Source organism: Camelus bactrianus, chromosome 31 (assembly GCF_048773025.1).
Source record: "Camelus bactrianus isolate YW-2024 breed Bactrian camel chromosome 31, ASM4877302v1, whole genome shotgun sequence".
NCBI lineage: Eukaryota > Metazoa > Chordata > Mammalia > Artiodactyla > Camelidae > Camelus > Camelus bactrianus.
Window position 1 is genome coordinate 16,259,109 of NC_133569.1, and position 23,863 is coordinate 16,282,971.

Consider the following 23,863-nt stretch of genomic DNA (forward strand, 5'->3'; position numbering starts at 1 on the left):
TATAGCTTGTCCAACTGAAAACTGTTCTTCACAGAAAAATACTTACGGTATTTTCAAAGGCAGTGGTTATAAGCGTGGACTCTGAGCCTGGCCGGCCCAGCTCCAGCTCTGCCCCTGCTTCTAGGCAGCTGGGAAACTGGCACCTCAGTTTCCTTACCTGTAAAACATCAATAATTAAAGACTTTCCTTAGGCTTGTCACAATAAGTTACCATGTGAAAACTTGTAGAAAAGGCCTTGCACGCTAGAAGTGCTGTGTTAGTTTTAGGTGTCACGGTAATGATCAAGTGTCAGGCGATCAAAGCAGCAGCTTGAATGATTGAAAGTATGTTTTCGAAATCACAAAAAGGAGAACGGGTTATGCTTAAGTTAGGACTATGAGTGAGTTAATTTTTTCCTTTGTATTTTCATATGTTTTTGAAATTTTCTTTAAGGAATATGTATTTGGGGTACAGCGGAGAAAATAATTTTGTATTAGGAAAAGAAGATGAGTCTGATTTGCACACTGTTGCTGGAGGCCAGTGGCAGTGAGCGGGTTTGCTCTGGGGCCCGTAGGGGTAATGCGTGTTTTCTGCACTGTGATGAGTGGTTGGGAACAGGCACGTAGTGTTTATCATGTGGATCTTCCCAGTTCAGTTTTAGAACACTACTCAGATCTCACACTTTTTCTGTCATTTTAGGGAACTTCTTTTTAAAGTATGAAGACGGTTAAAGAAGATTTTTGCTTTCTTCCTAAAGGATGTATACTTTTGACTTTTATGTGTGCAATAGGAAAGCTTCTGTACTTACTAGTGACATCATTGTATTTGAGTATATTTCTTATTGGGGGCATTTTGCTAAGTGCTAGGGTTTTATTATGAGCACTGGAAAGAGGGTTATTTATTTCAACTTCTCGGGGAGACAGTGATGATGATGGTTTCCATTTTTTAGGATCTGGAAAATCTTACACCATGATGGGCACCGCAGACCAACCTGGATTAATCCCAAGACTTTGCAGTGGGCTCTTTGAACGAACCCAGAAAGAGGAAAACGAAGAGCAGAGTTTTAAAGTAGAAGTGTCCTATATGGAAATTTATAATGAAAAAGTTAGAGACCTTCTTGATCCCAAAGGGTAAATGACTTTTGAGACTTTGATGTTATGGTTTTATGAACTAAAACAGACTTAATAAATTGGCTTATGTGAAATTTTTCACACTGAACCTTAGTAGAGAGTTATTTACCTCATTATTTTCTTTATGATTTGTATTTCATTACATAAAATGGCTTCCTACAGCCAGTGCCAGGCTTTTGGACTTGGAGCTGAGATGGGGCAGGGAAGCATGTTTGAACAGTATGTGTTTGGGTCATGTTGCCTCTTTAGATACATCCAAAGCCACAAACAAAAAAGATGTAATAACAGTTAAGGATACCAGTTACCCTGAAACCAAGTAACTTAATGAAGTAGGGTTTTTTTTGTTTTGTTTTAAACCAAGAAATTTTGATTGGAGTTCATCTGTTTGTTTGCAGGCTGTGAAGTGAGGGAGAGGCATAATCAGAAATAATGAAACCTGGACTTCAAGATAGTTAATATTAATGATGCTTAGAGAGAAAATAGTGTCCATTGTGTGGCATAGACTTTGAAAGAGAAGTGGCTCAAAAGTATTAGAAAGCCTTCAAACATGCAGATTTCACTCTGCAGTCATAACTGAAACTAAGATAACTCTGAGGAAATTTGTTCATTGCAGAGAGTTCTCTAAGTTCAGATTTTAAGGAAGTGCAACAGTGGAGAGAATGAAACAGATAATAACCACAGCCTGTGGCTTATTGATGTAAGAACGGCATTTGGAAGGTCAAAGAGCCACACAGCATAACAGAGCTGAGGGGTATAGAAAGTGCAGAGGACGACAAGGGGGCATCTAGTTATGTTTGGATGAAAAAGATGATCAAGGAAAGATGGTCTTAGAGGCAGTGAGTCATAGTGATACTCAGGCAAGAGAAAACCAAACCTGCCTCCTCCTCAATGGCGTCTTTTTTCTTTAGCAAAGATAATGATCTGCAGGGCTTTCAGAGTGAGATTGAATTGACCCTTAGTGTTTCTATACAAAACCTAACACCGCGTGATCACTGTATGTCAGGCACCATGCGGTCACAGAGGAAGACCTCAGTGTGGACAGAATGGGAGTTTTGGAAACAAATAGTTATGAATCAATGCAATAATGCTTCTAAGTTGTGAAGACGGCTTATACAGAATAGGTGAGAGCAGAGAAGGGGTGACTGTCCAGAGGAAAAGGGAGGATTCTGCAGAGGATGCTTGATGAGTTTTGTGCTGAGCAGGAGTCTGTCCACTGAGAAGTTAGGTGAGAACAATTCAGATATGGGGACAGCCTGTGCCAAAGCATGGAGGTGTTTGGAAAGTGACCCAGCTGTCCTTTGTGGAGGGCAGTATGCATGGATGTCGAGACAGGGAACAAAAGGTGGCCAGAGGTAGGAAGGTGATGGCCTTAGGTACCCACATCTTGCTGGATATTGTGCCCCTGTACTTTTTCTGGGTCTGCCTTGGATACTTTTTCTTGCACCTTTACCTCTGTGAAGAGCATCCCTTTCTTTGAGATCCCAGACCTACTCTTTCCAGAAGTTCTTAGCTGACTTCGTTCTCATGTTTCATATTCCACAGTGCTTGGGTGAGTAGCTTGAACGTTATCTACAATTTGCCGACAGTCTTTAGTAATTTCTTAGATGTTTGTCTTGTGTATAATCGAGTAATTAGTAGCATGGGCTTTGGATTCACCTGCATCTGGATCCAGATCCTCTACCTGTTACCTATTATGCAAGTTTCCTATGCTTTCTAGGCCACATTTGTACAGAGGGGATGATAATGTTACATAGTATCTCAGCGGGCTATTGTGAAGTTACACTGGGATGATACACCGGAGGTCTTAGAACATTTACTAGCACATAGTCAGTGCTCAGGAAGTGTTAGCTCTTGTTGTCTCCTCCGTCGGAGTTTCTTGAGGATTTTTGTGGTGTTTCTCAAGAGCCAAAGTGAACGGATTACAACCTCTGAAGGTGATTCCTTTTCAGTGAAAGACTATTTGAGAGAATCTAGTTACTTTACTGAAGTACTGATTGTTAATTCACTGTCTGCTATGTGTCCTAATGTAATAACGTTGCTTTACTCAAGAGATAATATACACTATCTTAAAGAAAAAAGGGAAACATGAAAGGAGAAAAATTGATAGAATATTATTCTTAAGATCAGAACTAAGTCAAATATTCTATATCTGCTTTATATACAGTTTTGTAGTAATAAGTGAAGTTTTTGGTGGTTGATCCTTAGGGTGCTATAGAATTCCAAATCATTAGAAAATAATAAGTTACATAAAATAAGACTCACTTACAACCTTGCTATCAACAAGTATTCTTTTTTATTGCAATATTTGTTTTTTTGAAGAGCTTTTTGAGATAGACTCGATCATCAGCTATTCTTAATACTTTTTTGGTTGGTGTCATTAAGTACTTGATACGCTCTAGGTTTTTGGAAGGTGCCCTTTACTGGTTTCATTAGTTCCTTGGTTGCAAGAGGTTTATTTATTTTTTAATCATGCATGAGTATTTAATTTTATTGAATCATTCTTCATGTCATTTTAATAGTTTATTGAAATGATTGCTTTTTTTTTCTCTTCAGTCTCTCATTGTGGTAAAGGGCATGAATCTTTTCAATATTTAAACAGCATAACAGCCCTGGCACAGCCCAGTTTTAGGGTTTTAAATCACTCAGATTCAATCTGTTGTCTTTATTTTTGTTTCTCTATATTTGTCTTTATTCCTGATTGAGATTGGTCTGTAGTTTTCTTTCCTGCAGTTAACATTTACTGAGTTTCTGCTCTTTGTGCCACATTCTATGATCTGACAAGTAGATTGTTTGTATTTATTTGACTCTGCATTCTTTGTGGTAGTAGACATCCCACAGTGCACCCATTTGAATGATGTGATCTTTTACCACATTATGAAGTTCTTACTAGTTGAGATTTTAAAGTTTGGTTTAAAATTCTTCTGGGATCAAGTCTGTTTGTTCCATTTATTTGAGATTTTTGTTGAATTCAGTATATATTTTTATGGAGCATAGTTGAATTCTTTTAAAAACAGGTTATTGTTTAAAAACCATTTCTTTTGATTTTAACGAACAGAAGCCGTCAAACATTAAAAGTCAGAGAGCACAGTGTGTTGGGACCCTATGTCGATGGACTTTCTAAACTGGCTGTCACAAGCTACAAGGTAACAGCATCCTTTGTGTAAACTACTAAAACTCATTATAGCAAATTTTTTTGTTGTTAAATTTGTGATTTTTTAAAAATTAAAATAAATTTATGATAGTGTCACTTAAGAAGTCACTTTACAAAGTCTTTATTATAAAGCTGTATATGGCTGCTAGATCTGTTTAATTTTGAGAGAAGGTATACATATTTGCAAGGCATATCTATTCATTTATTGTGAGACACATTTTTTCCATATTTTATGGTCTCTAAAACTGTGATACTCCTTACAATTGTACTTTAAAATGATAAAAAGCCTTGTTTTTTCTTACCTAGTATTACATAAAATAATGATGTTGCTTATGATTTTGTTAATTTAATGATAGGAGATAAAATGAGTTGAGTAGTTGGAAATTCAAAACCTGTTTCTAATTTGAGATAATCACTCACTGGCCTCTAGTTAAGAGTTCTCTTCATTTTCAAACGTCGTAGTTCTGCTTTGTGTAAGCCATTGGGCTTTCCTCATTGGGGAAGTGGAGGTGGGTGAGCTGTGACGTAATGTACGGCACACTGAAGTAGGAGTCAGAGGATGCTGGTCTGGTGACTCCTCTGTGACTCTGGATCATTAACTCCATCTCACCAAGCCTCTTTGTCCTAATTTTTTAAATGGAAATTAGCTTTATTGTTTTGACTGTCTTTTGAGGTAGAGTCATTAATTCCTTTGTTCATTAATCAAATCCTGTTATTTGGTCAATGATACTTAATTTAGTAAACATTAGTTACTTCATTTAGTAAGCATTTATTGAACACCTGTCTATGCCAGACATTGTGCTGAGTGCTGAAGAAATAAGAAATGAATGAGATGGCCTATTCTCTAAAGATGCTTACAGATGTTACAAAGATATTATAAAACAACGTAATTTTAAGTGCAGTGAGAGATGCATGTTCGGGATTCATGGTAGTTTGGAAGAAGAGTACCTAACTTAAATGGATGTGTACGTATTTGGGGAGGGTGGGATTCAGGAAGGCTTCTTGGAGGAGATCAAGTGAGATAACGCGTGTGAAAATTCTTGGAAACCTCCTTGGAATCATATACATGTTAGGTATTGTTATTTTAATAATGATTGAGAGTTTATTTATGCAACAGTGGAGGGAGATCAAGATTTTCTTGAGAGCTCAGAGGAGATTGGGAAGTATAAAAAGCCATTTTGTTAAAAAAAAAAAATAAAAAGGCTCAATAGAGAGTTTATGGAAGAGACAACAGATTAAAGACCAATGGATGTTTAGATGATCACAGACCAGTGAATAAATGTAGGCTAAATAGGATAAAGCTTTTAACATTAAGTGTCAGTGTTGTTAGATTTAATGGATCTAAAATGGACTTGGAATAAATCGAGAAAATTGTGAATTTTACCTTTTTTTTTTTCCATTTTGGTGCCTACTTATACCTCTTTTTAAGATGTTTACTTTGAAGCTTTTTATTTATCGCGTTGAATTCTTCCCTTAAACACTCTTCTTTTTCATTTATATAGCAAAATGGAATCCTGTGGTTTTCAAAGTTTTTCATATATGTGTCAATTAAGATTATATTTAGCTGCATATAACAGAAAAGCATAACAGGACTTAAGTTCTTTAGAATATGAATTACCTGTTTTGTTCATTATGTATCCTCAGTATCTTAAAATGTACCTGGCTTATAGTAGGTGCTTTCAGTTTATATTAGAGTGAACAAATGGGGGGGGCTAGTATGGCGGCTCCAAAGATGCTGTCAGGACCGTCCCACTCTCCCCAGAGAGCCAGCTCTGTAGTGGTGCCTTATTCTCATAGCTGAGGATGGCCCTTAGAACCAAGATATGGTGGTCTGCCTACTCCCTTTAAGGTGAATTCCAAGGTGACTTTTTGTCTTGCTCACTGAAACTTAGTCATATGGCCAGACTGGTTGCCGGGGCATCTGGGAAATGTAGTCTCTTAGTTCCACTGCAGTGTGCTCAGCTTTACTGGGAAGAGGGGGAGATAAAAGGAGGCAACTAGTGGACTCACTATCTGTATTGTTCCTCATTAAAATCCTTGTAAGGTAGAGGATGTTATAGCTTTGTTGTTGTTTATGAAACTAAATTCCAGATTGCTTAAGTAACTGTTTTAGAGTTATAACATTAAAAATAAATGAAGATCTCATGATAACTTTTGAGTGTATCAGGCTCTCTCTTTTTTAGCTATAATGGCAACAAAGTGGTAAATCTGTACAGAAAATTAGTCTCTTGATGTTCTGATTTTCTAAAAACAGATCTAGTAAAGATCTATACACCGATGTGGTGATACAGTGCTAGAAGGGGTTGCAAATTATTGTTTGCTGTTTATGCATATAGTCTAATTTGATTTAGCAATTAACTTCTGTTGCTGTAATTAAAGAAACAAAGTTTTTTTCTAATTTCTAGATGAGGGTTGGCATGGCGCGTTTGTCCGTCTCGTGGGACTCAGCATGTAGCTTCCGAACTTGTCTAATTTCAGAGCTGCCACTTGATCTGCACCCACTGCAAATAATGTATTGAGTTTTCAGAGATGGTATTGGCTCTAGTACTCTGTGGGGCTTAATGGTCATTGAAAAAACAGAATGTAAACTGCAAACATGGTTGACTAAGTAGTGGAACTTGGAATGCACTTCGTAGCATAGGAGAGTTTTAATGGTTATTAGGTGATGAAACTTGTGTCTCTGACTTGTTTCCACTTAGGATATTGAGTCTCTGATGTCTGAGGGTAACAAGTCTCGTACCGTCGCTGCCACCAACATGAACGAGGAGAGCAGCCGATCCCACGCGGTCTTCAAAATCACCCTCACACATACTTTATACGACGTGAGGTCTGGGGTAGGTGCTGAGATGCGTGGCCTTTTTAAAAAAATTTCTCAAGTGAATCGTGGTTTATCTTATTCCCTTCAGGTATTATATGACTTAAAGTCCTAGTGAGGCATGTTTGTCAGTTAGGGCTCAGGACAAGACACAGAAGCCACTCTAGGTAAGCAGAAAGGGATTTAGTGGAGGGAACCGGGCAATTATGAAGCTGTTGGAATACCTTCAGAGGAGTGGGTTCTAGACCTGTAGAAATAACATTCAGGATGGCACAGATCTCATCCACTGAGGGTGGTCCTCCCTCTGAGGCCACTCCCAAAGCTGTGGTCCAGGACACAGGGGTCAATGAGGCTGCCTCTTTGTGCCCTGGGAGGTGGGGAATGTGAGCGGGGACCCTGTTTCAGGAAAACTCGTATGTCTACAATCCTGCTTGCCAGCAGAAAAAAAGCCAGAATGGCCCAGGGGGATGGATGACCTCTGCTTGGTTTCTGCTTTCTAAATCTAAAGAAGGTGTATCTGACTGACAGAGCCGAAGTCACACCCTAAGTCTGAGAAATGGAGGTTTTAGTTCTCCACCCTCTCCAACTTTAAGAAGTTGAAACAGGTTATATAAATGGATGGCCCACGGTCTCTGCCACAGCGCTTTTTGAGCTTTAAACTCTGATGGCAGACTGTGTAGGCTAATAGTCCCCTAGCTGGTTTAGTGGAGTTTCTTTCAAAGTGTTACCTTCTGCTAAATAGCTAAGTGTTAGAAGGTGTAAGTTACACTGGGGAAGTTGTACTGTAAGATTGCTAGATTTGTAGAATAATTTTTGAGTATTTCTTGAGAAACTTATGAAGCGTCAACAGAGCCAGAGATGTATGCGCTCCTACCAGAGCGAAAACTTCTGTATCGACTGATACATCTGTGTTTTCCCTCTTATTTTTTCTGTGAACTTTTGCATTTTTTATTACTACCCTCCAGCGAATCAGTTTCAAATACCAGAAGCTAAAATGATCACCCTGGCAAAGAGCTACATTTTGGCAAGATTTTTCATTTGCTGAAAGAATATTTGTCTTCTTTTACCATCCCAGCAAGATTAGTGTAATGACAAAAAGTTCTTTGTTTCCTGTTTCCTTTTCAGCATAAAACAAAAAACATACTGACTTTTTTTAACCAAAAGTACTTTTGATTTGGGAAGCTGAATATCTTTTTGTTAGCCACATGTTTATTTATGGAAACAAATATAAATGTGTATTTTAAAGGGAAGTTTTAAAAAATGGTCCAGTTTATAGATTTTGGCATTGCTTTCCCACACTTCTTATATTGCTGCTAAAGTATTAAATATCTGTTCTGTGTGTGATTTGATAATGGAACATTTTGGATAAAGGAAAATGTCATAATAACTAGAAAAATATTTAAGTTTAATACCTGAAATTGTGAAACAAGGGAATTATATGAATAATATGAAATTTTAGAAAGTGTTGAGTTTTTGAGGGATCCTTCTGTTGTATAAAAGACAGATTTTTTAATATCATAAGACATGCAAATATTTACCCTTAGGATGATTGGTAAATATACATGAAATTTTAAGCACGGTTTCATATATTAAAATTTGTACCTTATAAATTTTATCTACTCTTCTATGAAAATTTTGTTGGGTTCCCTTCAAAATGTACCATTTTGGGGGCACTGTTCTCTGAGGTGACTTTCTGTCTGCGTTAGTACTTGTGTGCATGTGTGTGTGTATCTGCTGCGGGACTGGACAGTTTTCTTACTGTATTCTGTAGCATCACAAATGAATTTTAAAATGACAGTAAACACTGTTTAAGAGAGGACTTGGACAATACACACTCTGGGTGGAGCGTGTCACTGAACTCTTAACCGGCACCTGCCGGTCTCCCTCCTAGACCTCTGGAGAGAAAGTGGGCAAACTGAGCTTGGTGGACTTGGCCGGCAGCGAGCGAGCCACGAAGACGGGGGCGGCGGGGGACCGGCTGAAGGAGGGGAGCAACATCAACAAGTAGGTGCCTCCCTGGCCTGCCAGTCGGGCGGGGGCGCTGCGGCCCCTGAGGGAGGGGGATTCTGGAGCCACCGGGGCTGTAAAGAGTAAATAGTTGAGAATGTTTTTCATCCGTATATTTGAAGGGCCCGAGCCTGTTTTATGTTGTGTTGAAATGTCTGTGGAGCTGAGACGCACAGCCTCGGTCAGGTCACAGGTTTCTCCAGGGCAGCGCCGTTGAGGTTTGGGGCCAGGGAGTTCTCTGTCCCAGGGAGCAGTCCTGTGCCTTGCAGGCTGTCTAGTGGCATCCCTGGCCTCTCCCCACTAGGTGGCAGCAGTGCCTGCCACCTCCCTCCCCGACCCCCAGTGGTGACCACCCAGATTATCTCCAGACATTGCCAGCTGCTCACTGTGGGGACACAGCCACCTTCCAGGGGAGAACCACTGGTCTAAGCTGTAGAAAAGACAAAGACAGAGTATCAGGGTCCAGCTATGGATCTGGGCATGGGTGTCACTGTCTGAACAAACCACGGCACATATGCTAGCCACGTCGGGCTTTCCCTTTTATGACTGCCGTGGTGCTCGTTTATGCCAAGAAGCTAGGGCTTTATAAAGTCATTTTTGTACACCGAGTCCTTCGTATGGTTATATTTTCATATTTTAAGCTAAATTTAGCTCCTGTGGGCAGGAGTCTTTTCTATCCCCGTGGCTCCAGGAAGGACACACAGCATGATCATTTAGAGATTATGGAGCACCATCCTCCAGACGCTGTGCTATTACACATTGAGATGTGTGTGTGTGTGTGTATGAAAGCTTTTGCTTTGTACTTGTTTTAGTTAATTGTATTGTGTTTCTTGCTTCCTTTCTTTAAGATATGTGTGTTTGCGTCATTATCTTGACCTAATGGTTTATAGCTTACATTTTTATTTACAAAAATGAAAAACAAAATTCAGCTAAGCAGTTCTATAGCTTAGCGTAAAGGGATACCAGCTTTTAGAGTGTCTGTGTGTTTAACCCGAGCAGCACAGTGCTGACAACATGCTTTCTCGTACTGGTACAAAGGCATCTTGGTGTTCAATCTGTGTACTAAACTGTGACATTTGATCTCCTCAGGTTTTTCTGATTATTATGATTTGTTGCACCATGCAGGTCCCTCACAACCCTCGGTCTGGTTATCTCAGCCCTGGCGGATCAGGGTGCTGGCAAAAACAAGAATAAATTTGTTCCATATCGTGACTCAGTTCTCACTTGGCTGCTCAAAGTAAGTTTTTTTTCCCCTTCTTCCTGGGATGCTCTTGGTGGTTGGTAAAAAGAAAGAATAAAAAGTAGTCTATCAATTTCTCCCAATTATCATTTCCTATGTCAGTGTTCAGATTTATAATCGTTAGATTCTTGTATGATAATCATAATTTTAATGGATTAAACACAGGTTTCTTCCTGATTCACCGGAACCTGGAGGCAGTGGACGTTCTGGGTACGCTGAACCACACAGTTGTCCCTGAGACTTTAGGGACTAGAACGAGGACCTAGTGCTAATCTGAGAGCTGAGTGAGTCATAGGAAAGGAGTTTCCACCGTCCTCCAGGCCCGGCCGGACTGCTGCATCCTTCTCACAGGCGCCTTTTGTTTGACTGACATTTTGGACCTTGTTTTTCTGTTTTAAGACTACTCATGATTTTAATTTGCCTTCAGCTTCTTAAAGGTGTTTAAGGATACAGAACAGAGCTCACAGTCATTCACTGGTTAATTGGTTCAGTAGAATGAGAGAAATGGCAACTAGAAAGAAAAAAACTATGAAATGCTGTGAGGAGAATGTAGAGAAATGCCTGACACTCCTTGCCCTGTAATTACTCAGAGTGTAGGAAGGGAGAGAAGATGTGCACACAGAATATTCTAACACAAGTTGGTGATTCCTTGAGAGACAAGGAAATGATGAAGAGAGAGACTATTTCCAGGTTTCTTCCAGTCTTTGAGGTTCCCTTTGGTCTTGAGAGCTGGAGTGGTGAGCTGGGAATTGGACTGGAAGTTAGAGGATATAAAATCTACTGATAGTTTATCTCCTTATAAAGTTGTCAACCCGGAACAAAATACTTTACCTAATACTCATTAAAATATTCTTTAATGGAGAAACAATTTTATGAGCCCTGTTTAGTTTTGTGATGGCTTATTTTCTCATTGATCAAGAATTTGTCAAATCCCTCCTACTCACTGTGTCAGGGATTGAGGATAAAAAGATGAGTTAAGTGCAGGCAGCTTGGTAGAGGACACTGCTTTCGAGTCATTCCCTGACACGTTTGGAGAACTGTGTTTATATGGGGAGTAGGGTTTTCTCCTAGTTCCTGCACCCTCTCAAAGGGTTATTAGAGTTCCTCTTTACTTTCTGAGACTCTGCACACTGTTTGAACGTGCTTTATTAAGTGAAATCTGCCACAGTAGAAAATCAGGTAGATTACTTCCTTTGGCTAAAATGCAATAAATGTAGAAATTTAAAACAAAAGGATAAACAAAATTTGGTAATTAAAAATCACTTGTAAATAACTCTTTAATTAAAGGCATACATATTACAAAACGTTTCATTACCAAGCAAATAATTGTACTGGCCTCCATGTGTCAATAATTAATCTTGAAATCTCATTTGATTTCAAAAGAAATCTCGATAAGATACTTCCTTCTCCCTAAAACTTTCCACAGAAATATTATCTGATCATTCATAATTATTTCTAGATGTGCCTTATTTAAGAGACAGAATATTCATTGTCCTGTTGTTTCAGTGTTGTACTTAAGTCCATTTAAACCAACAATAAGCAATATGTTTTGTTAAGTGACATAGTTAAAATGACATAGGTTAATTACTGAGTGTCCGTGCCATAGGCTGCAGGCCAGGAGAACTTGGTTCAGAAGAATCAGGTACCATGCAAAGTGTTTCACATACATTATCTCATTTACTCTTTGGAAGGCAAATGGTGGTTTTCCCATTTTACAGATGTGGCAGTGGACGCAGAACTCAAACAATAGAATCAAGATTGGAACCCAGGGCTGACTTTGCTGCCCATCCTCTGTTCCCTCAGCTATGCTTTTCTTATCAAAGGTTACTTTTCATTAGAGAGAGAAGCACCTGGGAGGGGAGGGTACGGATCAAGCTGTAGAGCGCAATCTTAGCATGCACAAGGCCCCAGGTTCAATCCCCAGTACCTCCTCTAAAAATAAACAAGTAAATAAACAAACCTAATGACCACTGTCCTCCCCCAAAGGAGAAAGAGAAGCACCTTACTTTCACCGAGTGTGATAGAAATTGTTGAATATACTTGAAATTGAAGAACAAAACTAAACACTTTTTTAAAAGCTCACTATCTTCTGTTTAGTAAAGTTAGGGTATAATTGTAACTTCTGTGTGTTAATTCTTAGGCTTAAGAAATGACTAGTTTCCTTGGATTTTGTCATGTTTTTCATAAAAACTACATGACCTTTTTATCATGTTCGACTTTTGAAGCAAGAACAAAAGTAGGGGCATTTTTGTAAGACATTCTGGAGTTTAAACAGTTTTCCCCAAAGCCTTTTGGAATCCGTTGATATGCAAATCATTCTCCTCTGAAGTGTCTTTTATGTTGATTTTTCCTTCTTTATTTCTTAATTCGTCTAACTCTCCCTGGTCCTTGTTTGACTTGGATCGAACTTTCATCGAACTCATAAAATTGCTCATCTTTATAAGATTTGAATTTCTTTTTAAAGTTTTATTTTGCATTGTAATTGTGTTATAATTTTGTTGTACTCTTGATGTTTATAACGTCCGAGAGTGAGAGACTGGCCACGCTTGATTTGATGGGGATAGACGCGAGTGCTCTCCTCCTTGACGTTATCTGCTCTAGCTGAGTGATGAGGGCGCTGACTTCTCGGACTCCGCTCTTACTCTGCTGGGAACATTCTTCCTCCTCTCCTCAATCTCTCTTCCTACTTCCCTCCGCCATCCCCTTTACCTTGGTGATGCTTATTCATCTGGAGGTGTCAAATGTCACTTTCCTTGGGAGTCTTTGCTAACCTTTCAAGACTGGGCTTTCTGCTTTTTCTCTGTTTTCCCAGACCACAGTGTATTTATCTCTACTTTAGTTCTCATCATATAGTATTTGCTCACCAGGGTCACCCTCTAAATGGTAAACTTCATAAACTGTTGAATGAATGAATAATTTCAGCTCTGCTCTGAACTAGCATTGTGACCTTTGGTAAGTCTGCCAATCTTCCTGGGTCTCAATTTCTTGTCGGTAAAATGAAATAATTTGATTAGATGAGTTCAAAGAGTTCTTTCAGCTTCAAAAAATTCCAACTTGCAAAATTAAATTTCTTTCCTATGTCCATTTAATTTGCAGTTGCCGCATTCGAAACGAAGCTCATCTGATTTGCCTAATTAAACAATTAAAGAGCAGACAAGAAGCATTCTACTTTCTCTTGAATGAGCGCCAGGCCTTTTGTTACTCTTTCCTTTTGGCTAATGGCACGAGGCCATTTTTGAATATAAGCGTATTGTTGCTAATGCACAAGGGCTTTGAAAATAGCAAGTATTTGTTGTTTGCCAGGTTTCCTCTTCTCAGCACAAATTGAAGCACAATGTGCGTGCTTTTCTCCTTTGGTCGTTATTGTTGCAACTCCCCCTTTTACCCACTAGCAGTTGCTGTTCGTGTGGGCTCACAGAATGTGGTGGTTCTGGAAGGGCCGCGCTCCACCACGATGCTGCGGGGGGGACTGAATTCCACCCTGAGGTGTAACTCATGTGGTCTTGAATAACATTTGAATTTCATTAACACGCATGGGACTCTTCCAGACATTCTTCTGGAGGTTGGCAGACCTGGGCACCAGCAGCATAGGATCGGTGTCTGGATGTGAAGACTGTAGCGAGCAGTCCTCCAGGCTCTGCAGAGTCACTTTTGCTTCCTGAAGCCGAAATTGCTTACATTTCCTTCCTTTTCATGCGTTAAAGTGTGTTTCCTTGAAAGAATTGTCCTAGCTCTGTTTTCTCTGGAAAACCAGCTTTTCAGTAATGCATGAATAAGCGGACATACTGTTTGCAATTGTATTAAACTGTTGGCAGTACCTAGGGAATTATTCTGTTTCGGGCACAAGGACAGAATCATTTGGAAAGGTGTCCTGTCTGAACTCTCTGTGTTGCCAAGTGTTACTGTGTTACTGTGGGTAGCTCTCCGGGAGTGGAAATCATCTTAGACTGGAAGGCAGAATACAGCTGGGCTAGAATATTTTCAGCTGACTAGACCTGGCTCTTAGGCAGGGCACTTAACCTCCTTTGTCCAGGAAAAACCTCTGGCTTTTCATCGGTAAAATGGGGAGACTAATAATCCGGTTCACAAGAGGCTGAGGACTACGTAGTCTATGCACAAAGTTGTGTAGATCACGGATTGTTCAAACAAATTTTAGATATATTGATACTGGAAGAACTTTATATCTTCAAAAGAACTTTACGTTATTTATATATTTTGTAAGATGAATAAGGTTAATGCTGCCCAAAGGTAGAGTTGGCTTTCTTGCGATCTCCTGGATTCTTCATTACTGGCCTGTTCAAGTATTCTCTCTAATCTTATGAATCCATAATTCAGTGACACTCTACTAGTGAAAGGAGGTATTGAATCTGTTCCTGAGTAATTCTCATCCTGGGATGACATATTAGTGTATTAGTAGTTATCTGTAGCTATATAACAGATTACCCTGAAGACTTGACAGCTGGGAACAACCATCACTTGTCACCTCACAGTTTCTCTGGGTCAGGATCCCAGGTGCAGCCATGTGGCTGTGGGTGGGGTCTCTCATGTGGCTGCAACCCAAGTGTCACCTGGGGCTGCAGGCCTCACCAGGCCGCTGGGGTTGCATCTGCTCACCTAAGTGCTTGTTGGCTGGCATCAGAAGATGTGTGTCCAAACTCACTCCTGTGGTCTCTTCCTAGGGCCACCCCTCCCCCCCCATGGCAGTGGGATCCCTCACAGTGAGAGAAAACACCCACACCAGAAGCCAGTCTTTTATAATCTAATCCCAGACGTGACGTGCTGCCACTTATGCTGTATTCGCTCCCTTAGAGATGGAGCAGCAAGTCCCACCCACCCTCAAGGGAAGGGAAGGACGCAGGGGGACGAGCCAGGGGCCGGACTGAGGCCGTCTCCGTGGCAGGATTTCACCCCGCATTTGTGTGCTGTGGTCTGGCCCTTTTGCATGGAGTAGACTGGAGTTCCCAAGTGTCACTTGGTAATTCTGAGTTACATCTAGTCATTTTTAATATTCTTGAGTGAAAGTAGCTTATAGAATTGGTTTGAGCCTGTTCCATAGCGCACTTCACTGTACTTAGCAGTTCTAGGATAGTGGAGACAGATGTCTTTTTTTCAGCACCCCGTCTCCAGTTTAGAAGCAGTTGTATAGAACATGAAGCTTGTTTCAGTGGTTTTTAAAGTGCTGTCAGAGGGAATGAGATGAAGTGCCTTCAGTGTATTCTTCTGTTTTTTAAGACTGTAATTGTACTTTGTTTTAAAAAACTTACAAGGTGCTTGATAGCTTATAACAGCACCACTTTCTGGGCCATGACTTAGGCTTCACAGAGACTCCAGGTGTATCGCTTTATGGAGTGGATTGTAGGTAATCACTCTTTGATCAGATACTGTTACGATTGTTCAGGAAGATTTTGTAGGCATTTAAGAAAGCATTTTTATTTTGAGCAGTCTGCTGACTGATGGTATCATGTTGCCTGTTAAAAGAGTACAAATTGACTTAGAATTAATTTTTATTAAACTGGAATTAATGTAGGCTTCATTGTATTTCCCTGTTCTTTCTCAAAACCCAAAACTCCCTTTTGCAGAAAAGTAGCTTTCTGAGAAGACAGAACTTGGGACTAGGGGAGTTGGCATATCTGTATTTTAGTCCTAGCTTTGTCCTTAAATTTGTGTTTGACCTAGGGACATTACCTCATCATTTCTCACTGCAACATTCCCATATGTTTTCTTCCAACTTTAAAGTGATGTTCAGTTTCTTTCCTCCTCTAGGACAGTCTTGGGGGTAACAGCAAGACTGCCATGGTAGCTACTGTGAGTCCGGCAGCCGACAACTATGACGAAACCCTTTCAACCCTGCGGTATGCAGATCGCGCCAAGCACATCGTGAACCACGCAGTGGTGAACGAGGATCCCAATGCACGGATTATCCGGGATCTCCGCGAAGAAGTAGAAAAGCTGCGCGAGCAGCTGACCAAAGCAGAGGTTAGGGCACGGGCCTGTTTCCTGGGTCTGGGGGAATCCAGCAAAGCTGGGACTTGAATTTTCTTCCCTCGGGGCTGTCAGGGATGAGTACTCTACTTAGAATTTTTGAATTTCCTGTAGGAAGAGAGATTTGGGATGTGTAGCAAAGGAAAACAGATAAATTGTCATAGCTGAGATTTAGATCATTGTCACAGGTGTTAAAGGATGGCCTTTGAGCAGAGAATAAAGGGAACTGAGAAAATGTTTCTTTCCACACTATAGGGAGCAGACAAGAGGGAAGAGGTGTAATAGAATAAGGGGGAGAGAGAGGAAGATGCATGAAACAAAAATAGATACAACTTCATATTAGTGCAGAAAATGGAGGGTGGGCACAGACTAATTGGAAGAGGAATCAAATGGATTTTTGTTGTATCATGTGTTCACAGGTTGAAGTCAGAACAGAAATCTTAGGAAGGTCTTCCACACCATAATGATCTAGTTTTTCCACGTTGTGGATTTGTTATGCTCATAGGAAAGAATATTTGATAACAGAAGGAGCCGTCTATTTAATGGTGCTCTGTTTTCACCATCCTTTGTACATTCTATGATGTGTGATATTTGTTTTCCATTATTGAATTTGAAACCTACACCATTCCAACCACAAATCAAATGCTTATCTTTTTATCAAAAGAGGAATAAAATGTCAGATTCAGAGTCCCTAGTTTAATTAGCATTTTTATTCCCACGATTTCCCAGCACTGTGGGACTCTTTCCTGGGCCTGGGACCATAGCCTCTTCCTCCTCATGACCTGTTTTCTAGCAGTAAATCGATAAATTACATGGTCAAAACAATGACCTTGATTGTATTTTTGCCTGTTGAATCTTATCCTGTTTTTGCAGGAGTAATTTTACAGTTCATTAAGATTTTTTGAAATTTTGTTTCTGTCTTCTTGGTGTTAACAACACCATCCAGTTTGCAACATGTGCAAATTTAATCTGCACATACCCAGTCATCAGTGAAGACTCAAATGAATCATGTGTAAGAGTTTAGATGCATTGGGATTTAAAAAATAAGCTCTTGATAGCTGGAACTTTTTTCCTCCCTAAATGTAATTAGATTTCACAATAGCAATAGGTTAGCAAAAAAGGAAAAAAGTTAAGCATTTCAATCCTGCTGGGTAACTGGATGAGTCTGTGGGACCCGTGCAGTCTGGATGCAGTGGGCCAGTGGCAGTCCTTGTTGTGTCTTGGGCAGATCAGAGACCTCAGTAAGCTGAGAGGAGACAGATTGTTCCTCTTGACCTTCTGAATTTAGTTAATTCTTTTTTCAGGGCACTGTGCAGACATTTCATGAAATAAACATTTTGCTCGTAGGCAATGCAATCTCCAGAGCTGAAAGACCGGCTAGAAGAATCAGAGAAGCTCATCCAGGAGATGACTGTGACCTGGGAGGAGAAATTGAGGAAAACTGAGGAGATCGCTCAGGTTGGTGTTTCCTGCTTAAGGAGAGAATCCTTGCAGCAGTTTGTGCAGTGCAGCTCACGCGTGTTTCTGGTTCCTTTTTGAGTTTTATTTAGCTTTGAAAATGGCAAATCTAGCACCAATAATAAGATCTAAACCCAGGAGTTTATACAGCGTTAATTTGAAGGTATAATTAAAATTAATTGATTGTTCGTTATGTAAGAAATATTTTTGTTAGGATTGTATAGTTTTTAAATGAAATAACTACTTTGTAGCCTCTGGCTCTGAACGCCTGATTCTGTTACATGCTTTGCAGACCTGAGGAACTTCACCAACCAAAATTATTAGCACTAGGTACTTAGGCTGTGAGCTTCTGGCTTCAGTATGACAGCTTAGTAAAATAACAGGAAATACCTAAATCTGAGGTGACTGCCTCTCATTTTCAGACCACTTAATACAGACAGAGTTGTGAAATCTTAGAGTGGGAACACTGGCACTTGGAGACAATCCAAAAATGTCCAATTTCTACTTCGTAAAAGATTTACTCTATGGCTTTCCTGTTAGATGGCTATTCAGCCTCTGTTTTAGAAATATATATTGCGTATTGTAATCTGGAGCTCAGTAACCTGTCGAGCAGTCTTCTCATGATTGGACAACTCTGATAGTGGCTATTTAATTGAAATCTTTTATTGTTTCATTTCTACTCTTTGGCCTTAGTTTGTTCTTCCAAAGCCAGGAGAATAAGTGTCCCACTTGGATGCGGTAACTAATAGTAATAATAATATCCATACTAACTGAATACACTTACATGTTACGATCACTTTTAAATAGAATATTTTATTTAATCCTCCCAAGTCCTCCCAACAGCCTGGCGAGATGGGGACTGTTAACTGCCTAGATACTTGAAGTCACCCCTGCCTCTTCCCCTCCTTTTCTGAAGTTAAAAATCTCTAGTGTTTTCAACTGTTTCTTGTGTGAGCGAATAGACAGAACTTGCCATTTCTGTCCCCCAGTAGATTCCATCGTTAAGTATGCTGTCTGGAAGCGATTGATACATCCGATGTTGTAGGGCAATACTGCTACTGTGTAGCATGAAGTGGATGTTAGATTTATATTAGTGCAGACTAGGATTTGAGTCCATTTGTAAACATTTTTTTGTTACAGCCCTTTTCAAAACAGATGAAAAGAAGAGTATAGTCAGTCCGCAGATACCCATCACCTGATTTCATTAAAGATCAACGTATGACTGGTCTTATTGATATCCCAGCACTGGGTTACTTCAAAGCATATTCCTCAAAGAGCAAAGAATACGTCAGTGTATAAATTTTATCTCTCATTACGTATTTTACTTTCTGTTTTTCATAAACTAAAGTCATTCTAATAATTGTCCAATTTGGAATGAACTTGTGTGAGCATTTTTGAGCTACTCTGGAAGTAAAACGTTGGCTTTGAAGTCCTGCTGTACCTGGGCTGCTCTGCGCTGATACAAAGCGGGGGAGGCCCGAGTGAGGTTGCAGGGCTGGTGAAGCTTGTCGGTTGCATCTTTCCTTCCCTGACTCCCTCTTTGATGTTATCCAGCACCTTATCTTTCCAAGCCCCCAGGCTTCAGTGCTGCTGGGCTTTCTTCCCCTCTCTCACTGGAAGACACTTGGTCTGGTGGTCATTGACTAATCATTGACTAATCTGCAATACAGACTGACATTTCCTAAAGTGTATTTCTGGCACCATAGCCACAAATTGTTAACAGGTCTTTTGGGGGATAAAGGGTACTTGGTCAGATAACTTTCGAGAAATCTGGGTGAACTAAGTTAAGTAGATTTCTTTTTTGAAGAACTTTTTATGTCATTCTTGGGGGTCTGTTCCAAGTCAGCCAGACTCCCCATAAGTCCTCTGTGTTCTGTGGCATGTCCCTCTAGTATGCCAGCCCCCGAGATTGTCTGTGCCAGTGAGATCCTGTGACCTTTTAATCACGTTAAACTTTACTATTCAGTTTCTCCTGTATACTTTTATTACCTGATGAATTTGTTCCCAAGAAAAAGGTCATATCTTTTAGCTTCTGAAAGTATATGCTTAATAATATTTTTGAGTAAACAGTCAGAACTCAAGTCGACTTATTTCTAAGCCCAGTGCCATATCTATGATACCACAGTGTCTCTTATTTTCTTCTTTTATGTTCTTAGTAAGAAACGTACGCTTAAGTGAGATAGACCAGGGGTTGGCAGACTAAGTCCTTGGGCCAAACCCCGTCTTGCCATTTCTCTTCATAAGCAATTTTATTGGAATGTGCCACGCTCATTGGTTTTTGTGTTATTTATGGCTTCAGCAGCAGACTTGAAGAGCTGTGACAGGCACCATCGGACCCAGATGGCTGTACTGTTTACTGTTTGGTTCACTTTTTCTGTAAGATGTCAGTTTTTGATATCAGAAGCAGTATTTAGTGATATCATTAAGCATAACTGTATTTCATCATACAATACTTTTTTATTCTTTGAACTGATTCCTAGATGTTGCAAACTTTTGTAATTTTTTAGACGATTAAAAACTGTAAATTTTTTTGGTGGCAGCTGTAACAACAAATTGATAGTTTTCCAATATTGTGCCCTTTGGTTTGGACAAAAATTTTGTGATGTTTTTATCTTTATAAACTCTCAAGTGACAGGAAGGTGCTTAAGGAAGTAGGATAAAACAATAGCTTACTCCCACTGCTAACCAGGAATTTACATTCCTGCCTTTGGCATAGATTTGTTCAGTGACCTTGGACAAACCTGTATTCAGTTAACATTTGTTCCATATTCTGTCATCAATACTGAGCAAAAGTCAGAAAGTTACTATTAGGGAGTGTGGGAGTAGGTGGAAATAAGCTTAGTAAGTTTGGCTGTTATAGGGCTTGGATGTCAAACTAAGATTCTTAGATCTCACCAGTAGGAACTAGAAAGAATTTATTAATTTATCTGTTAAAACATTTACTATATGCCATATGCTACGTAAGTACATCTTGGCTGTTTTATGTACATTATCTCAGTTTAGTCTTGTCTTTTCCCTCTGAGCAGCTTTCCCCTTGTTAAGTCATATTTTCTTTTTCAGGCTTGACTTTGTCTCTGTATGAATTAAAATTTTGCCACAAATTAAAATTTTGATAGTGACCAAATTTCTTTTAAATCTTTTAATTATTTCCCAGTGAGAATTAAGGGTCATGGTAAATGTAAAAGTAGAAGAAAGGATTGTATTTCAAACGTCATATTTACATATAGAAAATACAGAAAGATTATTGTGAAGAAAATTTACCTGATCCGATCATCCAAAGAAAACTACCGTTACTACCTTTGTAGTTTCTTTCAGGTTTTCCCGGTGCATGGATGGTTGTACTAGTTACACTCTGCATTTTTCATTTTAACATTAGTTCATGAGCATCTACCCATGTCATTTTTAGTTTATTAAAAAAAAATACTTTTTGTAGAGAAATGTTTCTTATTCCTGGAATAACTCTTCAGTTACACCAGTATCTCTAAGTAAAGGAGCCTTTGCTCAGACGGGACTACACAGGATATATTAGAATTGCTTTCCTCATTTGAAGAACATAGTTCTTTTTCAAGGATAGTAATTTCTTAGAATTATGTGCTGAAAACTCTAATGTCTAGTGCTAACCTATTCAGAACTTCTGAAAGAACCCAGTAGTATTTTTTCGTCAGAAGAGAGGCTTGATTCAAAGACCCACAACCAAAATATCCCCTTCCCTGCGTTTGTAATGGTATGCTTCTAGGTGAGGTTGACTGGGTTGCAGTGGCCGTGTAACTTAGGACAGCATGCCGAGAAATAGCAAATTCTAAGGCTGCAGTTTAATTATTCTGCAAATTTACTGCATAGCCCTAGTTAAATAACTTATTCTGTCTTGTCTTTCCTCAGAATCAAAGGTCCTTGGTGACTTTTTACTATTTGCTATTTATACACAGTCAGAGAACCCCTGTTCTGCCCCAATTCATACTCCTTCGTCATAGAGCCTAGATTGCAGGGTTCATATGCCTCTCCCTGTGTGGACACGTTCATATGTTGTGTGGTTTCAGAGACAGGTAGGCACAAAAAGGGAAGGTTCATGCTCTTACGAAAATGGTGCTTGAATGAATATACAGATTTTATTTTGATAAATTCACAGGACTGACGATTTGAGTGATCCTGTGTGTGTGCACGGTGCTAGGTGCTAGGAATACACAGTGGATAGATGGGGTCCATGCCCTAACAGAGAAGTAAATGGTCACGTGAACAGTTACCAAGCGTGAAGACAGGTATGCTCCAGATAGAAGGAGTAGGTGTAAAATCCCTTAGACTAGAGAGCATTCTTGACACCTTCAGGAGCCTGGAAGATGTTCCATGTAACTGTAGTACAGGATTTGAGGGTAGGAGTATCAAGATGCCATGATGGAGAGTAAACAGGCCAGACTGAAGGGACTTTGAGGGAGTTTGGCCTTTATCCTGGCTGAGTGTCAAGCAGCAGAGTAGTATTAAGAACTTGGCTTTTTAGAAAAATCACAGTTGTGAAAAACACACTTACATTTGCTTATTTGTATAGAATTAAGTGAGAAAGATGAATTCAGGATGTTAGATATTTTCAGGAATGAAAATTGAGACCTCAGTAGTACACTTGGTTGCTATTTTTAATGGCTTTATTTTTGATAAAAAAGTTTTAGTTAACAGAACAACATTATATTATTTAGAAGGAGAATGAATACAGTAATCTGTATAATACCATATCCTAAGATAACATATTTGAGTTATAAGGTTGTTTAATAATTACTCTAAGACTTTTTATATCTTGCCGTTGTGGAGTTAATAATTGTGTACTGCATTTACAGGAGCGACAGAAACAGCTTGAGAGTCTTGGAATATCTCTTCAGTCTTCGGGAATTAAAGTTGGGGATGATAAATGTTTCCTTGTTAACCTGAATGCTGATCCTGCTCTGAATGAACTCCTGGTTTACTACTTAAAGGTGAAGTAACAGGCTTTGCTACTATTTCCAGTTTCCTGCCATGAAATAGAACAGTATTTCAGAGTAGTATTTCACACTTGGAGAACCAGGCATATTCAGAAATAACGAGTTAGCAAATTGTTTTTATTTGAGTAAGCTGAAGTGTAGAAGAACCTGAATTTCTGGGATCGGTTTCTCTTTTTAAGTCTTTGAGTGATGTCATTCAACTGAGTAAATATAAAAACTGACATTCTGATATTATTTTCAGCAAATGAAGTAGCTTAGCTTCTATCATTTTACATGATAAAACCAGGGAGTTAAGCAGGTAACTTTAAAGGTTGAAGAATGAGTTTTAAACTAAGTGATTCATTGGTAGACTAAAGCTGTTGTTATTTTTGTGTGAAGCATACGTTTTTGTGAGTGGTTTCTTAGCTTACAAGAGGATATATTTAAAGGAAGTTACGTTCTTAGGACTACTCGGTTTGAAACGTGTGTTTCCAGTAACTCTTAGGAACATTAAAATTTTTGGATTTTCAACTTAAAAGAGTGTAACTGGGTCGGGGGAGGGGGAATTGGATGAAGGCAGTCCAAAGGTACAAACTTGCAGTTATAAGATAACTGAGTACTAGGGATATAATGTGCAACATGATAAATATCGTTAACACTGCTGGGTGTTATATATAAATGTTGTCAAGAGAGTATATTCTAAGAGGTCTCATCACGTGGAAAAATTTTTTTTCCTATTTTTTTAATATTGTATCTGTATGAGACTAATCTTTTGTTTTCATCATGATGCATACAAGTCAAATGACTGTACACCTTAAACGTACACAGTGCAATATGTCAGTTATACCTCAATAAAACTGACAGGAAAGGAAAAAAAGACTATAACCTACAATGAAAAAGAATATGAAAATGAATATATGTATGTATATGTATGACTGAAACATGTTATACACCAGAAATTGACACGACATTGTAAACTATGCTTAAATTAAAAAAGAAAGAGAGAGAGAGAGAGTAGGACACTTAGAGACTGAGGGTCAGAGTATGGATCAGAAAAAAGTATATACATTGGAATCTATATGCACTGTGTGTATACTCATATACACTGAAATCTATATGTCACGGGACATGTCAGGAAGACAAGAGCCGACATTAGAA

At 39.2% G+C, this 23,863-nt stretch overlaps 1 protein-coding gene across 2 annotated transcripts in view; it reads left to right on the top strand.

Annotated features, from left to right (window-relative positions):
- The window catches only part of KIF13B (kinesin family member 13B), a 165,800-nt gene that overhangs the window by 60,472 nt on the left and 81,465 nt on the right, over positions 1 to 23,863 (top strand). For both annotated transcript variants that reach the window (XM_074355608.1, XM_074355607.1), the window contains exons 6-13: positions 929 to 1,109; positions 4,165 to 4,252; positions 6,960 to 7,094; positions 8,967 to 9,079; positions 10,208 to 10,319; positions 16,086 to 16,298; positions 17,652 to 17,762; positions 22,586 to 22,720. In XM_074355608.1, coding sequence (XP_074211709.1) covers positions 929 to 1,109; positions 4,165 to 4,252; positions 6,960 to 7,094; positions 8,967 to 9,079; positions 10,208 to 10,319; positions 16,086 to 16,298; positions 17,652 to 17,762; positions 22,586 to 22,720 — 1,088 coding nt within the window. The remainder of the gene's footprint in view (positions 1 to 928; positions 1,110 to 4,164; positions 4,253 to 6,959; positions 7,095 to 8,966; positions 9,080 to 10,207; positions 10,320 to 16,085; positions 16,299 to 17,651; positions 17,763 to 22,585; positions 22,721 to 23,863) is intronic.